Source organism: Sceloporus occidentalis, unplaced genomic scaffold (genome assembly GCF_023333645.1).
Source record: "Sceloporus occidentalis isolate IW3139 unplaced genomic scaffold, rSceOcc1.0.p SCAF_7, whole genome shotgun sequence".
Lineage (NCBI taxonomy): Eukaryota > Metazoa > Chordata > Lepidosauria > Squamata > Phrynosomatidae > Sceloporus > Sceloporus occidentalis.
In genome coordinates, this window is record NW_028316987.1 from 26,615,079 (window position 1) to 26,633,688 (window position 18,610).

Genomic DNA, 18,610 nt, shown 5'->3' on the forward strand with positions numbered 1-18,610 from the left:
ATGGCTTCTCAGGTCACTGCAAAACAGTTCAGTCCTCTTCCAATGGATTCACTTCACAAGATGCATCAACAACAGTATGAAGGTCTGCTAAAGAGAATGTACATGCCATTTGTGAGGGGACCAGAAAATAGACATTTATTTCCCAGTTTCTGCAACAAGTACAGCGGTGCTTTTCTAAAATCTAGTCCTATTATACCTCCTGAAGATAAAAGCTACCTCTTAGCTCCACACCGAGAAGATGTGTCAGTAATTAACCCTTGCTCAGGATTGTTGAGCCCAAGAGCTGAAGCTGAAATAAAAGCATATCAGCAAATCCCATATGGAGAAAACATTGAAATACAGAGAAGTGACAAAGATGTGCAGTCACAACAGGGGACACCTGTCCCACACTGGACAGGCCAGATTACCAAGAGAAGATCCTCATTACTATTAGAAGATTTAAGCCAGGACCAACAATGGAACACTAGAGCTGTCCCAGATATTTCTTTCAGGGCCAAAATTGGAGGTAAATTGCATTACTGTTGTCATTGCTATAATTTCTGATAGAATAAATTATGATTAAATTAAAATACAAGTGCCAACCTTAAACATGATAAACACAGGGATAAAGTACATCTTATGCAGAATGTAATGCAACTGCCCTTCCTTTACCAGCAAGCAAAGAGGTTTCTACCATGGGTTTTCTGGGTGATATAGCTGCATTCTGGAAGGATTTATTCCTGACGTTTCGCCTGCATCTGTGGCTAGCATATTTGGAGGGTGGTGGTATGGAAGTGTGTGGGATATATATACTTGTGTGACCCTTGCTTGGGAAGAAGTGATCTACATGTTAATCTGTGTGTTGGTCTGTTGTTGAATGGCAAGGCCTCAGGGTGGGTGGATATGTGTGTCTATTTAATTCGCAATCCATTGTCTCTGGAAAAAAACCCTGTAATGACTGGGCCACCAGTCAAGGACTCCTCTCAAACCACAAAGGGTTAAGCTGGGGGGGGGGAGTACATGCTAATGAGAGCTTACATCACATGCTAATAAGAAGTTACATCATAGCTGACCTAAGGTCTAACTGGCCAATCAGTAGAGATGGACTGGGGTTTTCAAGAATGTTCTATCAGAGGGTTTTAAAAGGCCCTGAGGCGTGGGGCCTTTGGCCTATCATGAGGAGGCGGGCAAGGGGGACAAGCGGCGGGCAACGGGGGCAATTGTCTATAGAAACCTCCGAAACATGCATTTACATTAACATTTTTTTTAAAAAAATCAGTAATTTTTTTTGTGTGGCCTCCATTTTTACAAAAAAAATATCCTCCATTTGAAAATTTTGTCCTACATTTGTCCCGGTTTATTTATTTAATTAATTTAAAAAAAATATTTTTTTTTGCTTCGGCCCTCCAGTTGTCTGAGGGACAGCAACCCGGCCCCCAGCTCAAAAAGGTTGCCTGCCCCTGAGCTAGGCAATGAGAGCCAGCTCCTTGCATCCAAAAACCCATCAAGGACTGCAAATCCCATCTCTGTGTGAGTAGCTTAGGAAATGTGTTAGCTAGTGTGTCTAGGCTTTTATTATGTTTATCTTTTGGCTTTGTTAGGAAAGATCTAATTGGGGAAATTTTAATTAGTTCAAATATAACCGAGAGGTGGCCCTGACAACACCACGTGCCAAAATAGGGTACCGACAACAGCAAAAGGGGAGCATACACACACGCACACATTCAATGCTACAGCAGGGGAGGGGTGATTTTGGGAGATAGGTTTGAGAAAGGGAGGCACCACTAGGGAATACTACCTTAGAAATCTTCTCCGGGAAGTCTGATGAAGCTTGGATGGATAGTGTATCGTGGCTGGGGGAAGAGGGCCGCAGGAGCTAAGAGTAGTTCAAACTGGTGTGGACCAGCTTGCAACCTGGTGATAGCACAAGGAGGGTCTGAAAACCCGGGGTTCTTAAAGGCGAAACGTATCTGGAGGCTAGAAATATTTGCTAGACAAAGGTGTTGACTGCTTGGGCTTTGTTAAGCTGAGAGCAAGTAATGTGTTGCACAATGCATTTAGGTCTGGACACAATTCAGAGGGGCATCCGGCTTGATTACTAAGTCGTTAAGCTGATCACTGGCTCATCAGGTGTGAAGCCAAGTCTATTGTCTTACTTGGGTAAGCAGTGGTGATTCTGGTTTGGTGACTCCCAAACTTCCTATGGAAAATTTCCAATTCCATCTTTTTCTGGGAACTCTGCCTCTGCAAGGTGAGTTGCCTATGTGGTCTCCTCGCTTTTGGGTTAATGGCGGGTCCTTTCTGGGGTCAGTCAGGGGTCATAGCACAGACCGCATGTACCCAAAATTTTATTAAAACCAAACTTGGTAACAGCTTGCCTGAAATGAACATCTTGTAACTATGCATTCTGTACCTGCAGGGCAAGGAGGCCTTGCATGAATGATATCTCATTGCTCTATTCTGTCTACTTAGAATAAATACCTTTCTTTAAAAGTATCTGCTGTCTCTGTACTCCTATACACATGCCTTAGATTGGTTGTGCTTGCTTTCTCTACCAAGATGGTAATTATATTTAAAAAGGAGATCAACTTAGTCTGGCATGACATATTTTTGAGAAACCCATGCTGACTTTTTGTGATATGGATATGCTTTCTAAATGTTCACAGAGTCTTTGTTTAATGATCTGCACTAGAAACTTTCCTGGTATTGATGTCAGACTAACTGGATGAGAATTGTTGGGAACCTCTCCCCCCCCCTTTTTTTTTTAAAGATGAGGACAATGTTTGCCCCCCTCCAGTCTCCTGGGACTACTCCTGGTCTCCAGGAATTCTCAACAATTATTGCCAATGGCTCTGAGAATACATTTGCTAATGCAGTTATTAATCAGAAGGCTATTTAAATAAAATGTTCTTTACCTGCTGCCAAAAGGAGAGGTGTGTTGCAACCTAGCCTACCACAGGATGGATTTCCAAACTCTGGGAGCATCCACCTAGAAGTCTCCTGACTAGAATCATAGAATCGTAGAGTTGCAAGAGACCACAAGGGCCATCCAGTCCAACTCCCTGCCATGCAGGAAATCACAATCAAAGCATCCCCGACAGATGGCCATCCAGCCTCTGTTTGAAGACCTCTAAGGAAGGAGACTCCACTACACTCTGAGGGAGTTTGTTCCACTGTCGAACAACCCTGACTGTCAGGAAGTTCCTCCTAATGTTGAGGTGGAATCTCTTTTCCTGGAGCTTGCATCCATTGTTCCGTGTTCTAGTCTCTGGAGCATCAGAAAACAAGCTTGCTCCCTCCTCAACATGATGGTTTAGATCTTACTTGTCTGGCAGATCTTTCGCAGTGGTTGCAGGCGGTCAGACTTCTTCTCCTGTTCCCTTATCTGTTGGAGTTCCCCAGGGCTCTGTTCTGGGTCCCCTTCTGTTTTCTCTCTACACACTATCCTTAGATAAACTCATTAGCTCTTTTGGTTTTTCCTACCATCTCTATGCCGATGACACTCAGTTATATCTTTCCACCCCTGACCTTTCTCCAAGGCTTGAACAGCAAGTTTTGTCTTGCCTCACAGCCGTTTCGCAGTGGATGCGCCATTGGCGTTTGAAACTCAACATGTCCAAGACGGAGCTTCTTGTCTTTCCTCCTAAGCCCACCCTTCAACACTCCTTTTCTGTCTCTGTGGACAACTTTTCTATTCAACCAGTCCAGCAAGCCCGCAGTCTTGGTTTTATCTTTGACTCTTCTCTGTCGTGTATCCCTCAGATCCAGACCACAGCCAAGGCTTGTAGATTCTTTTTATACAATATTGCCAAAATCTGACCATTTCTCTCTGCCTCTACTGCCAAGATCCTGGTTCATGCCCTAGTGATCTCACGACTTGATTACTGTAACGTCCTCCTGGCTGGGCTTTCTCTTTCTCACCTCCGTCCTTTAATTTCTGTCCAGCATTCAGCTGCACGCATTATCACTTCCACCCACCGCTCTGACCACATCTCTCCTGTGTTGACATCCCTTCACTGGCTCCCCCTCCCTTTCCGCATTCAGTACAAGCTCCTGCTGTCGACATTCAAAGCCCTCCATGGGCTGCCCCCCCTTACTTATCAGACCTTATTTCTCCTCACCTTCCCACTAGGGCCCTCCATTCTGGTAGTCAAGGTCTGCTGTCACAGCCCAGGATTTCCTCTGCCCCATCCCGGATTCTCCCCTTTTCACTCGCTGCCCCTCACTCCTGGAACCTTCTTTCCTTGCGAGCAAGAGCCATCACTTCTTTAACCAGCTTCAAAACGGAGTTGAAGACCATTCTGTTCAGGGCAGTGTTCCCAGGCATTGCATAATTGTCACTTGCTATTTGATGATCTTTTCTTCCCTGTTTTATTGAATCATTTCCTGTATTGCTATGTATCTTATATGTTTTATCCTACTAGAGATGCCCCCTCCCCACCCCCACTCCCTTTGTGTCATGTCTTTTTAGATTGTAAGCCTGAGGGTAGGGATCCGTCCAATTAAAAAGATTGTATGTACAGCGCTGTGTAAATTTACAGCGCTTTATAAATAAAGGTTAATAATAATAATAATAATAAAAGTGGGACCAAGAGAAAACCCCTCACCTGAAGATCTTAAGACTTGAGCAGGCTGATAACCTTGATATCAAGAACAATATGAAGAGTGACAGATTCTTCTGCTTGTGTTCTCAGCAACTGATATTCAGAGAATTTCTCAGTGTATCCTTTGAATTCTTTCCATATAGACTCAAAGGTGTTATTTACTACTAAGGATAAAAAGGCACTCCTTTTTACTCTCCAAGATGAGGAGCAACCATTAGTTAACACTGATTATTCAGTCAATTAGAAATCTGTCTAATAGCAGCACCAGTGTGACCAGACAGCCTCCTTTTCCTGGACAACTCCTACATTTTAACGTTTTGTCCAGGGATGCAGGGAGAATTGCAAAATGCACTCCATTTTGAGAAGGGTCAACTTTCATCGAGCCCCCTTTCCTGCCAGACCTTCCCCATGGGCCCTTTGCCATTCACAGCCGCCTTTCCTGCTGCAGCTGCACCTGGAAAGGAAGGGACAGAAGTAAGAAAGGTAGGGAGGCAGAAGCAAAGGGGAGCCACTGAGACAGGCAAGGAGATGAAGTGTTGAGAGAGAAAGTAGGGCACTAGGCTGGTTCAGTCTGCTGGGGCTGGATGGAGCAACAGAGGGGCCTATTTGTGCCCTGCCTGGGCTGGGAGGCAGCCTTGCAGGGAGGTGGGGTGGCCAGGTGATGGGAAGGGAAAGATGGAGCAGTGCTGCTGCATACACCTCCTCCATCGCTGGGCCCTCTGCTGCCACTACTGCTGCCTCAAACAAGTGAGCCAGGCAGCCAGAGAGTGCATGGGCAGGAGAGCCTGGCTCAGGTGCACCACTTGAGGAAGGGCTTCTCCTCCACCCTTTCCTCCTTGTCTTGGTAAGGGGGCTCCAGAGCTGGCAACAGTATGCTCTAGAGAGGTCTGGTGTTGCCACAGCTACTTCCTCATGTGTGGGTTGGGACATGAAGTGGGAGTTGGCATTACTCCCCGCCCAATCCCATATACTACCTGTGAAAGAATTGCAGACCTTTTGTTGTTCTTGTGTGTCTTCATGTCATTTCTGACTTATGGCAACCCCATGGTGACCTTATGGGGTTTTCTTGGAAAGTTTCTTCAAAGGGGGTTTGCGATTACTATCCTCTGAGGCTGAGACAGTGTGATTTGCCCACACCACTTACTTGACTATAAATTGTACACGCCCTGGAATGCATCACCTAATATGCAGTCCTTGCCAGGGAGAAGAGGGAGATAGAGGTCTTGGCAACCATTCTGAGTGGGTGAGGTTTCCCCCCCAAAAAAACCTTGGTGAGGGTGTTTTCCTGAGGAGGTGGGGCTTCTGTGAGTCACTGGAGAGGGGCTAGCAGTCTAGCCTTTATAACTCCCAGAGGCTTGCAAGCTCAATCCTTTCCAAGGAGAAGAGAGAGAGAGAGAGAGAGGGGTGTCTTGACAGCCATTTTGATTAGGTGAGTCTCCCCCCCCCCCCAAACCTTGGTAAGTGTATTTTCCTGAGGAGGTGTGGGTTCTGTGAGTCGCTGAGGACGGGCTAGCAGCCTATCCTTTATAACTCCTGCCAGAGACGCTCGCCTGACGGCATGTGAATTTTCTCACTAAAGGGAAGCAAAGAGGGTGCTTTGTTTCAGGCCTTCGCCTTTACTTTTAACTGTTTTTATTTCTTTAAGGGGCTTGTGAAGGGGTTGTGCTCAGAGCAAGGGAGTCAGAGACTTGCCTCAGGAAGGAGCTAGCAGCCAGGGCCCCTCTATATAGCAATAGATCCAGTCTCTTGAGCTCAGTGGCAGAGTTCGTGGAAGAAGCCAGGCCAATAGCAGTCTTTTTCCTGGATGTTTAATAGTCAGTTTTTGAGGGGGAAGTTCACAGTCCTTTTCAGTTCCTCATTAAGACCTCTGAGGGAGCTGCTGCAGTCACCTGCAACACTTGTGGGATGTTTATTTTTTTGCCTAGGGATGTGGGGAACTTCACCTGCACAAAGTGCAAGTTGGTAGCCCTGTTGGAAGAGAAGGCCCAGCAGCTGGAGGCCTGGCATTTAGACTTCTGCATATTAAGCAGCAAGAAATTTTCCTGGACAGAACAGAATGGACTCTCCTGGTTGGGGAACACGTGGAGGAAGTTTCTGGGGAGGTAAACAGTGGGAGGAATGTCACACTAGGGAAGTAGGGATTGTTCTGGGAGTTTGCAAATGAAAGATTATAGACCAGATCATTAAACAGAGAGTCTGTGAACATTTAATAGGAAATGCCATGATCACAAAATGTCAACATGGGTTTCTGAAAAACAAGTCATGCCAGACTCTCTCTCTCTCTCTCTCTCTCTAAAATACCAATTTGGTAGATGAAGTGAATGCTGTGAATATTGCATATCTTTAAGGTGTTTGACAAAGCCCCCCATGACATTCTTGCAAACAAGTTAGTAAAATGTAGGCTAGACAATGCAACTGTTAAATAGATTTGCAATTGGTTAATGGACTGAACCCAAAGGGTACTCAGCAATGGCTCTTCTTCATCCTGAAAAGAAGTGACCAGTGGGGTGCAACAGGGTGCTACTGACCCAGTGTTATTCAACATCTCTATCAATGACTTAGATGAAATAATAGGGACATGCTATTTGCAGATGGGCCCAGGAACGAACCCTGTGGCACTCGACTGGTCACTTCTCTCCAGGATGAAAAGGAGCCATTGTTGAGCACCCTTTGGGTTTGGCCAGTCAACCCATTGCAAATCCATGTAACAGTTACTTTGTCTAGCCCACATTTCACTAGCTTGTTTGCAATAATGTCATGGGGAACCCTGTCAAAGGCCTTACTGAAATCAAGATACATTATATCCACAGCATTGCCTTCATCTACCAAGCTGGTAATTTTAAATAATAATAATAATAATAATAATAATAATAATAATAATAATCCTTTGTTTATAAAGTGCTGTAAATGTACACAGCGCTGTACATACAATCTTTTTAATTAGACGGTTGACATATGTAAATCTAGCACTCTTACAAATTCATACATTCATATTTCAATTTTCCAACATATAACAGACACGACTTCCTACAGTCAAAACCTTTACCGTTTCATTAGTTCATTTCTTTTGCTTATCGTATTAAAATAAAATAAAAAATTGGTAATATTTCTTAATTTGTTGTCCCCACTTTTCCCCCTTATTTTCCTATCTTATTTTCAAGCTTTAATTTATTTAATTATTTACTGCTATTATTTCTTTTCTTTTCCCCAATTGCAACTTTCTTATTTTAACATCTTTTAAATTTTATTTTGTATGTTTAGCCATTTTCTCTCAATAAATTCATAAAGTTTTCCCCAGTTCTTAGTGTCAGTATTTACCTTAACATCTGGTTCTAGGCTATCTTTTACATTTTTTGATAATCTTTTTGAAATTATATCAACTTCCATCATTTCTAACAGTTTGATTATCCATTGTCCCACTTGAATTTCCTTCTTTATTTTCCAATATCTAGCGTAAATCAGTTTGGTCGTTGTTAACATGTAAAAAATAATTTTACCACATGTTTTTTCTTCTTTTTCTTCTATCATATTTAATAATAATGTTTTCGGGATAAATTTTAAATCTATATCTAGTATTTCTTTAATACCATTACATATTATAATCCATTTTTTGGCTTCACTGCATTCCCACCATAAATGAAAAAAGTTCCCTTTACCTTCTTACATTTCCAACATAAATTTTGTGCTTTATCATACATCTTACACAGTTTATCAGGAGAAAGATGCCATCTATATATGATCTTATAATATTCTTTTATATCTTGGTTTACTGTATATTTTAATCTCTTTTCCTGTGATGTTTCCCATTGAGCTAAGTCCAAGGGTTTGCATGATCCCTTGCCCATTTTATCATATTTTCTTTTATTATATCCTCTTTTAAAGAGAATTCTAATAGTTTTTTAGAGAGTCTCGATAAGACGGCAGGTTTCTCCTTTAACATAATTTCCTCTGATTCTGTCATACTCTTTGCAATACCCAGTGTCTTTTTATCCTTTTTAAATCTTGATTCTGTTTGATAGTAAAGAAACCATTCACACTTATAACCCTCAATTCTGATTTGTTCTAAAGATTTCATAATCATTTTTTCCTTTCCTTAATATTTCTTCATATATTAACCATTTCTCTTTCTTTTGAGGGTCAGTGTTGAACAAGGCTTCGTGTGGGGATAACCACAAGTGTGTTTGAAGACAAATCCATCTTATATTTTTCCCAGATTCTATACAATGTCACTCTAATATGATTTTTAAAATCTTTATTTACTTTCACTTTTCCATAATACAGATACGCATGAAAACCAAATCTTAACTCATGTCCTTCTAACTTCAGTAATTTCTTTTCCTTCAATTCCATCCATTCAGTTAACCATACCATTACACTTGCTTCAAAATATAATCTTATATTCGGTACTACAAACCCTCCTCTTTCAACTGCATCTTGCATGTACCTCTGTTTAATTCTTGTTTTTCCCCCAGCCCATATGTATTCAAGAAAGTTGTTTTTGCCAGTCCTTACAAATCTTGTCATTTCTAATTATAGGGATTGCTTAGAACAAAAGTAGTTTTGGGATTATATTCATTTTAATTACTGAAATCCTACCCAATAAAGATAACCTTAAATCCTTCCATTTCCTCATATCTTTTTTTATTTCATCCAATTTTTTCTCATAATTATTTTGAATTAAGTCAGAATTTTTATTTGTTATTACTATACCTAAATATTTTGCTTTTTTTGTTACGTTAAACCCCATCATGTCTTTAATCTCCATTTCTTTCTTTTCTGTCATAGTTTTAATAATTACATTTGTTTTTTTCTACATTTACTTTCAATCCAGTTATCTTTTCAAAATCTTTTAAATCTTTCATCAATTTGGGAATGTTTTCAAAGGGTTATTGCGATATCTGCAAATGCCCTCGCTTTATATTGATCCCCTTTGATCTTAATTCCTCTTACTTCTGTTGTCTCTTTTATTTTCCATTAAGAAATATCCAAAGTGATCACAAATAACATTGGTGACAAGGGACACCCGTCTGTCTTGTCTCCTTCTTTATTTCTATTCATTTTGTTCTGCTTCCATTAACTATTATTTTAGCTGTTTGTTTTTCATATATTGAATTTATCCATTTCAAAAATTCTACTCCAATTCCTATTTGTTGTAATATAGTTTTCATAAAGGTTCAGCCTAAGTTATCAAAGGCTTTTTCTAAGTCTAACAAGATTAAAGCAATTTTTTCCCCATTATGGACCTCAAATAATTCAATTGTATTAACTATTTGTCTTATGTTTTCTTTCAACTGCCTGTTTGAGACAAATCCACATTGTTCTTCTGAAATTCTGTTTGTGAGTATTGTTTTTAATCTATTTGATAATATACTTGCGAACAATTTATAATCTTCATTCAATAGGGAAATTGGTCTGTAATTATTTGGATCTTCTTTATTATCCCCCTCCTTTAATATCAAAGTTATGTTAGCTTCTTCCCACACTGGGGGCATTCTTTTCTCTCTAATATTATTAACAATATTATTAATTCCGGCCTATGAGGGAGTTGACCAGGCAGGCCCAGCTCCATCAGGGCTAGCCTGGAAGAAAAGACTCCTCCCTCCTTAACTGTCATCTTCCGGCCTATGAGGGAGTTGACCAGGCAAGCCCAGCTTCATCAGGGTTAGCCTGGAAGAAGAGTCTCCTCCCTCCATAACTGTCATCTTCCGGTCTATGAGGTAGTTGACCAGGCAGGCCCAGCTCCAACAGGGCTAGCCTGAAGAAGAAGAGCCCTCCCTTGGTCCAGGCCTCTGAGGGAGAGAAGAATGCTGGACCTGATCCTGTCATTCCCCCTCACCATTCCTTTCTCCTTTTGTGTCGTGTCTTTTTAGATTGTAAGCCTGAGGGCAGGGAACCGTCTATTATCCCCTCTGTTGTAAGCCGCCTGGATTCCCAGTGATTGGGCGGCATATAAATAAATCCTATTATTATTATTATTATTATTATTATTTGTTTGTGTTAATGGATAATTTATTTCCTCTTTAAAAATTTAATAAAATTTTGCAATAAATCCATCAGGGCATGGACTTTTGCCATTTTTTATTGCTTCCCATAATTCTTCTTTTGAAATCAGTTGGTCTAGTTTTTGTCTTACTTCTTCTATTATTGGCATTTTACACTGTTGTAGATAATCTTCTATGTCTTCATTTTTTAGTTCTTTTGCCTTATAGCTTTTACTAAAATTATGATAAAAGATTTCTTTAATCTTTTTCTGTTCTGAAAAAAAATCTTTTTTGATTTTTATGATAATATTTTTATCTCTTTCCTTTCTTAACCTCCAAGACAGCCATTTTCCTATTTTATTTGCTCTTTGAAACTGTTTAGCCGTTACCTTTTCCATTTTTTTATTATTTCTTGTGTTTTCTATTGAATATTGTCTTTGTAGTATTCTGATCTTCTGTATTATTTTATCTTTAGCGCGTTACAGACCACCCAAAAACGCGTGTTATCGCGCCGCTGCCGGTTGCTGCGTCCTGGAACTGCAGTGGCCAAACCGCACAGTTCCTGGACACAGCTGAAAAGAAGCGCCGAAATGGCGCTTCTTTCTGCGGCCTTGAAGTGGCGCTGTGAGGCGCTAGTCACGCACTCACGGTGTCACTTCTGCTGCACAACGTGTGGACACAAATCGTCCGCGACGTCAAAATGGCGGCCCCCATGTGGACGGGCGCCGCCATTTGTTATGGACTCGGTCCGTAATAGGGTTGAGGGGCGTCCGGAAGGGACGCCCCTTCTCAACCCTACCACGCTCCTTCCTAACCCTAGTACACCCCTTCGGCACGTCTGTAACGCACCTTTATCTTTACTATTCATCAGTTCATTTTCTTTCTTTTTTATTTCATTTGTTATTAAGTTTGTCTTTACCTTCTTTTTCTTTTGTATCTCTTTGTGTTTTTGTATGAAAAAAAGTATTACAGATTTAGCCACATCCCAGACTATTTCTAAATCAACACCTTTGTTCATATTTTCTAGAAAATAATATTTTAATATTTGTTTTGCTTCGCTAATGATGTTTTCATTTTGCAACAAGTACTCCTGTAGTTTCCAGCTATAACCATTTTCCATGATTCTCAAAAGTAAACTTATCTGGTTGTGATCTGAGTGTGTTCTTGCCAATATATCAGCTTTTTTTTACTTTAGCACAATAGCGTTTGTGAAATTAAAAAAATCAATTCTCACAAATGATCTATGTCTTTCTGAGAAGAAAGTGAATTCTCTTATCTTCTCTTTCTTAGGTCTCCATATATCTACCAGGTTTAATGAATCAGTCAAATCAATAAAGGTTTTTGGCAGCTTACCTTGCCTTTACTCTTTTACTTGCTAATCTATCTAAATATAGGTCTAGCACTCCATTGAAATCTCCACATAAAAAGTCTTTTCCATTATATTCCTGTAATATTTCACTAAGGTTTTTTTAAAAATAAAATTTAGCTTTCCTCTCTTGTGTAGCATATACTGCTACTAATACTATTTCTTTTCCTTGTACCTTTAATTCTATCCCTAAGTATAACCCACTCAGATCATTAAACAATTCGCTAGTACTAATTTTTTGTAACATAAATAACAATTCCTCTCTCTTTTTGCTTAAATGCTGATACATACTCTACCCCAAGCTTAGAATTCCTTAATCTTTTGTCTTTATTTCTTATGTGTTTCCTGTAAAATAATAATATCATATATCAATTGATTTATTTTATAAAAAATATTTTTTCTTTTCTTCCTGTCATTAAGTCCTTTTACATTCCAAGATAGTAAACTTTTAAATCAGTAATCTTTTACTACTACCTTAAACTCTTTCCTCTATGTTGTTCCTTCTCCTTGGAATTCCCTTGGAGGATATTTGCAAGGCTGCGGTATGGTCACAACCTCTGACCTTTATCAAGCACTACAGACTTGATACCAGACACCAACGTGAAGCAGCCTTTGGCAGAGCTGTTCTTTTTTCCGGAATGCATTAAGGTTAGTTGGCACCTGTCAAACATGACACTCACACTGTTTCTGATGTAATAATTGTTTATTGCCAGGACACTCCCTCCTCCACAATGGGAGAAGCTTGCCAGTCTAACCCATTTGTGTGCTTCGCAGAGACCACGAAGAAGAAGGACAGGTTGCTTACCTGTAACTGTAGTTCTTTGAGTGGTCATCTGTGAATCCACACAACTCCTGCCCATCCTCTCCTCTGTCGTGTCCTTCTCTCTTCCTTGTCTGCTCTTACAGTGGACCTTTTTTGGAACTCAGAAAGGGTGGGAAGACCTCCTGTCTATATAGAGGGTGGGCGGAACTACTGCCAAAAAGTCTTCCCTAGTGATTCCAGTAGGATCTGGAAATGCTGTGCAGGTGCAGAATAACCCATTTGTGTGGATTTGCAGATGACCACTCAAAGAATTACAGTTATAGGTAAGCAAACTGTCCTCTTCGGTTTAGGTTTGACTTTACTCTTAATTATACAGCTTCTTATCTGGAAATCTTAAAAACTGGGGCATTTGGCATTTGCAGATTAACCACCTTTGCTGCTTCTGCATTGCTGGGGTTTCCCCTTTGGCTTCCAAACTTTCTCCGAGTGTCACCACACCTCTAAACCACCTACAGCTGGATATACACCCAGCTCTGGAAGCCTCTGTGGGTCCCACCAAATACTCTAAGCCAAGAAGGTTAATATTCACTCACTCCATAGTTGTTTCGGGGGGGTTGATGTTTTTTACCACAACCAAGAGCGGCATTTCTCCAGAGCTCCTTCGAAACGCTGCTTACACCAGGCCACACCCACCAGAAGTTAGAACTGTTTGAAACTTCAGTATCTCCCTTTTGAGAAACTCCCATACTGCTCCCGTACTGAGAAGTCTTAAGGAGGCAGTGAAACAGGACTGTGGCCTTCCTCCTCAAAAAATAAAAAATTAAATTAAATATCCCTCCCATAAACAGCAACATTAAAGGCCCCTGATGGCTTGGCCCTTTCACCAATCTCTGTCAGTGATCTCAATCTACTGGGGATCTAACCTTTAGAGATCTCCTGGGTGTTAGCTCATTCTGAAAGCAAGTTTCTGACTCACTTCCTCTAAGGGGGGAAAAAACCACCCTCAAAAGTACTTTTTTTTTAAAAAAAAAGGAAAAGATTTAAAGGAAAACTTCTAAAAGAAAGTTGGCAGCTCCCCTCCTGCCTGTGCTGTACTTTCTCTTGATTGGGAAAAATTCAAACACTCACCCACTTAAAATGGTTGCCCAGAAACTGCTCTCCTTCTCTTCCCTAGCAGGAACTGAATGGTCTGGAAAGCCTCTGGGAGCAGTTATATAGAGCTAGCTCCTCCCCTACTGACTCACAGATGTGACTCACAGAAGCTCCACCCCTTCAGCAACTAACACACACTCCCAAGAGTTTTTAAAAATTCAAACACTCACCAACTTAAAATGGCTGCCCAGAAATCGCAACACTAATACTCTCTAGAACAGATCCTGTCTGTTCTTGGAATCTAAGCAGGTTCATTCTGGTTAGTACTTGGATGGGAGACTGCAAATATTTCAGAAGAAGGAACTGGCAAGGCACTTTTGAGTATTCCTTGCCTATCAAAATCCTATGAAATTCAATGAATTACTGTTTACTTAACACAACTAAAAGAGCTGTATGAGAAATACCCACTGCTACCAAAGATAATTATTATAAAATTCCTTAGTTTATACATTATAAATTTTATACATTATAAAAATATTATAAAATTCCTTAGTTTATACATTATAAAGTTATGTAAAGTAAAGTTAACAAAACATCTGAGTGCTGTAAATATATATATCACAAAACATTCACTTTATTCCCCAGGAAGAACAAGTCCAGTAAAAGTGATACCTGGTCCACCAAGAAAGACAGAATATTTCTCATCTCATCTATTTGCATTTCATCTGGACCCAGAGATTAAGGTAGTTTTGTTTACTGATATAATTCTGATAATTGTATACCATATATACTCATGTACAAGTTGACCCCAGGGAGCAGGGAAAGAACCCTGGTTGCTTTTTGCAAGGCACATGTGTCTCCCTCTTTCTCCTTTTCCAGGGAGGAGAGGGGAAAAACATTTATGCCTTTGCTAATGTGTGATTGATCTCTTTATCAATCTTGGTGTTTGAGGAGATGATGCTTCCCAGGTAGGTGAACTGCTGAACGGACTTAAGCACAGATTTGTCAACAGTGACGTGGGGATGGTAGTGTTCTTCCTGTGGTGCAGGCTGGTAGAGAACTTCCGTTTTCTTCAGACTGACTTCCAGCCGAAAGAGCTCTGCAGCTGTAGCAAAACAAGATGTTAGGTGCTGTAGAACTGCTTCCGTATGGGCAACGAGGGCAGCATCATCAGCAAAAAGCAGCTCACGGACTAGATAGTTCAGAGTCTTAGTGCGAGCCCTCAGATGGCTTAAGTTAAACAGGCTACCATCAGTACGGTAGCATATATAAATACCTTCTTCTTCTTTGAAATCTGCCGTGGCCCTTTGGAGCATCATGCTGTAGAAGATTGTAAATAAAGTTGGAGCGAGAACACAACCTTGTTTCCCACCATTAGTTATAAGAAAGGGCTCCGAGAGAGCGTTGCCATATCTGACTTGACCTTGCTGGCCTTCAAGTAGCAGGATAATCATATTGAGGTATTTGGTGGGGGGAGATCCTAGTTGTTCCAGGATCTGCCACAGACCTTTTCTACTCATAGCGTCGAAGGCTTTGGTGAGGTCGACAAATGTTACATAGAGTCCTTTGTTCTGCTCTCTACATTTCTCTTGCAGTTGTCTAAGGGCAAATACCATATCTGTAGTGCTCCTATTAGCTCTAAAGCCACATTCGCTTTCAGGGAGAAGTTCTTCTGCAATAGCAGGAACTAATCTGTCATCTCCCGGGTCAGTCTCAAGCAACCAAAGTCCTGAACCGCTTGCATGCAGGGTTGGGTCTGTGGCTTCCAGTGCATCTTTACACCTGCCGTTTCATCCCTCACCTATCGCTACAGGGTTTTTTTGGAAATTGTATGTATCCTTCAAGCCTGTGCAATGGATTTTTCTGGTGGAGCGCAGCATGCACAGAACTGGCCTCACTCTTTAAACCAGAGGTTCGTCTGCTGAGGCCTTGACAAGCATGGATGGTGGCAGCGAGGTCCTTGGGTCGTAGGTTTGATTAGAGCTTCCTTCTCTTAGATGGTTGACCTTACAGGGTTAGATGAGCACCATCTGCCCGGGTTTGGGATTAGAGTTTTCCTTCTCCTAGAATGGTTGCCATAAAGCTAGAGAGCCCATCCTGCCCTTTGGTGCTCTTGGTCAGACCCTTCAGTTGTGACCTGTCTGGCGTGGGAGGCTATTATACCACCGCCAGCATAGCTCACAATTTCATTAGGGTACACAAGCTTCTCCCCCACGACAAGGGAGCATCAATAGAGAGGGGAACAACATTAGAGCTATACTAAATAGCTTCGAATAATAGAATGTGAACAACAAAAAACTGGCATTGATATTTGGGTTGGAAAAAGGGTGTCTTTTCTGCTGCAGCTGTGCCTCTTTGGCACTTCGGCAGCATGCAGCAGCCAAATGCCATGTTGTCAGAGCGCTACAATGCTGCCCACCATCTGGGCAGGTGGGTGACATGATGCCAGCTTGGGAGCATCTTCATTGCATGTGTCATCTGAAAGCTTTCTTTCCATGCCCTCCTGTAGTCCATGCCCCATGCTGCCCTGAAGCAGGTTGAAGCTGCTGGTCTGTTTTGCCTCAAAGTCACCATTAAACAATGCGATTAGATCCAATAGTAAAATTAAAGGAATGAAGATTAAAGGACATGAACATAAAGTAAGGGTGTTTGTAGATGATATGTTGGTGATTTTGGAAGATCCAGTAAAAGGTATATAACGACTAATGAAAAAAAATGAAGACCTTTGGGAAATAATAAAGTTTTAAAATAAATAAAGGCAAGACATTGATACTAATTAAAAGTATGTCTCCAATGGAAGAAGAAATATTAATAAAAGATCTGGATGCAAATTAGGGAAGAAAATAAAATACTTAGCCATTTGGTTAACAAGTAACTACTTCAATTTATATGATAACAACTACAGGAGGACATGGAAAGAAATACAAAAAGATTTACAAAAATTAAATTTATCAATATTGGGGAGAATCTCTGTTATCAAAATGGTAATTCTCACAAAGATTATGTTACTTTTACTCAATATACCAATTATCTCAAATGAAAAAAAAATCATGCTGAATGGAACAAAGAATTAAGAAAATTTATTAGGAAAGGAAATAAGCCAAGAATTAAATGGGAAAACTTAAAAGATAGCAAAGGAGGAAGAAGTTGTATTCTGCCTGAACTAAAACTTTATTCTTGGGCTTGCAGTCTTGCATGGATACAAGAATGGATGAAACCAAGAAACAAGAATCTATTGAATTTAGAAGTTTCGGGCTTAAGGTATGGATGGCATGCATACTTATGGTCCAACAAAACTACTGTTAATGGAAACTTTAATAATTATCTGATCAGGAAAGATTTATTGAAACATGGATGCAGATAAAGAAAAAAAATCTACTTTAAAATACCTCCATGAATATCTATTTCAAAGGCTTTATTTGACAGATGAAATTATGAAATTAGGACTGGTTATCATATAAAGAAACAATAAAGAAAGATGACCAAGGAAACATAGAATTAAAACAGAGAGATGAAATAATTAGAGAAAACAGAAAAGATACATTGGTTCAATTATTTACAAATTAAGGGAAAAAATATAGAAGATATAAAAAATGAAGGGATAGAAGAACAACAATGAATTATATATGGACACCTGACTAAAAAAAGAAAAAAGATATCCAAAATCTATAGGATTCTACTAAACAGAGAACTGAAGAAAGAAACTATTAAATGTTACATGATAAGATGGGTGTAAGATGCAGATCACACATTCTCTTTAGAGAACTGAGAGAAGATGTGGAGGAAAACTAACAGTTTTCCAGCTTTGCAGGACTTAAAAGAAAACTTTTTGAAGATTACTAATAGATGGTATTATACACCATTTAAGCTAACAAGATTTATAAACTAGATTTATAAAAAGAACTAGATTTATAAAAACAACAAATGCTGGAAGTGTCATAAAGAAATAGGCACATTGTACCACACTTGGTGGTCGTATACAAGAATAAAAAAAATATTGGGCAAATATTCATTTGACTATACGGAAAATATTTAAGATACAATTCCCCATGGAACTGGAGTTTTACTTCTTGAAGGTAACATTGATCTTAAGAATAAAAGATGAAAACAAATACTGGAGAATATTGCTTAATTACTGCTGCTAGGCTAACAATAGCCAAAAAATGGAAACTGTAAGAACCTCCAAAGATAGAAGATTGGGCAGAAAAAGTAAATGAGCTAATAGAAATGGACAGGCAAACATGTATGATTAATAATAGATTGATGTCAAAAGTTGAAAGAGAATGTTCTCCCATCGTAGACTACTAGGAAGAGACAAGGGGAGTAAAGAAGAACCTTTTAAGAAATTGAAATAATTAAAATGGAAATTCAAGCTATAAAATGTAAAATCAACAGCTGAAGAAGTAAACAAAAAATGAGAAAATAAGTGACACTGAAAAACTGGAACATAAGAAATGAAGATAGTAATCAACGAATTATGAAAAAAGAATGATGACTTAACAAAAATATTAACATTAAGAGTTAAGGTGAAGCGATAAGACAACGAAAAATATAAATCATGCTATACAACATTATAAGAAGGTGAGAGAAAAGGATTATGTAGAATGTCAGAGTTAATTTGTATAATAAGTGAAATGAAGGGACAAGAGAAAATGTATGATTATGAAATGAGAAGGGAAATTAAAGCACGGTACCCCGAAAAGGTGGACTGCAGGCACCCAGTTTTTCTCCAGAGGGACGCCACAGCAGCCAAACCACGCATCATCCCTCTGGACCAAAAAGAACCAAGAAAAACCAAGTTCTTCTTGGCGCACGGGTGGACTGA

General features: G+C 40.0%; 1 protein-coding gene across 1 annotated transcript in view; it reads left to right on the plus strand.

Annotated features, from left to right (window-relative positions):
- Positions 1-18,610, plus strand: part of SPMIP7 (sperm microtubule inner protein 7) — a 97,206-nt gene continuing 78,596 nt past the window's right edge. The window contains exons 1-2 of the mRNA XM_089532286.1: positions 1-505; positions 14,431-14,528. Of these exons, the coding sequence (XP_089388412.1) occupies positions 1-505; positions 14,431-14,528 (603 nt within the window). The remainder of the gene's footprint in view (positions 506-14,430; positions 14,529-18,610) is intronic.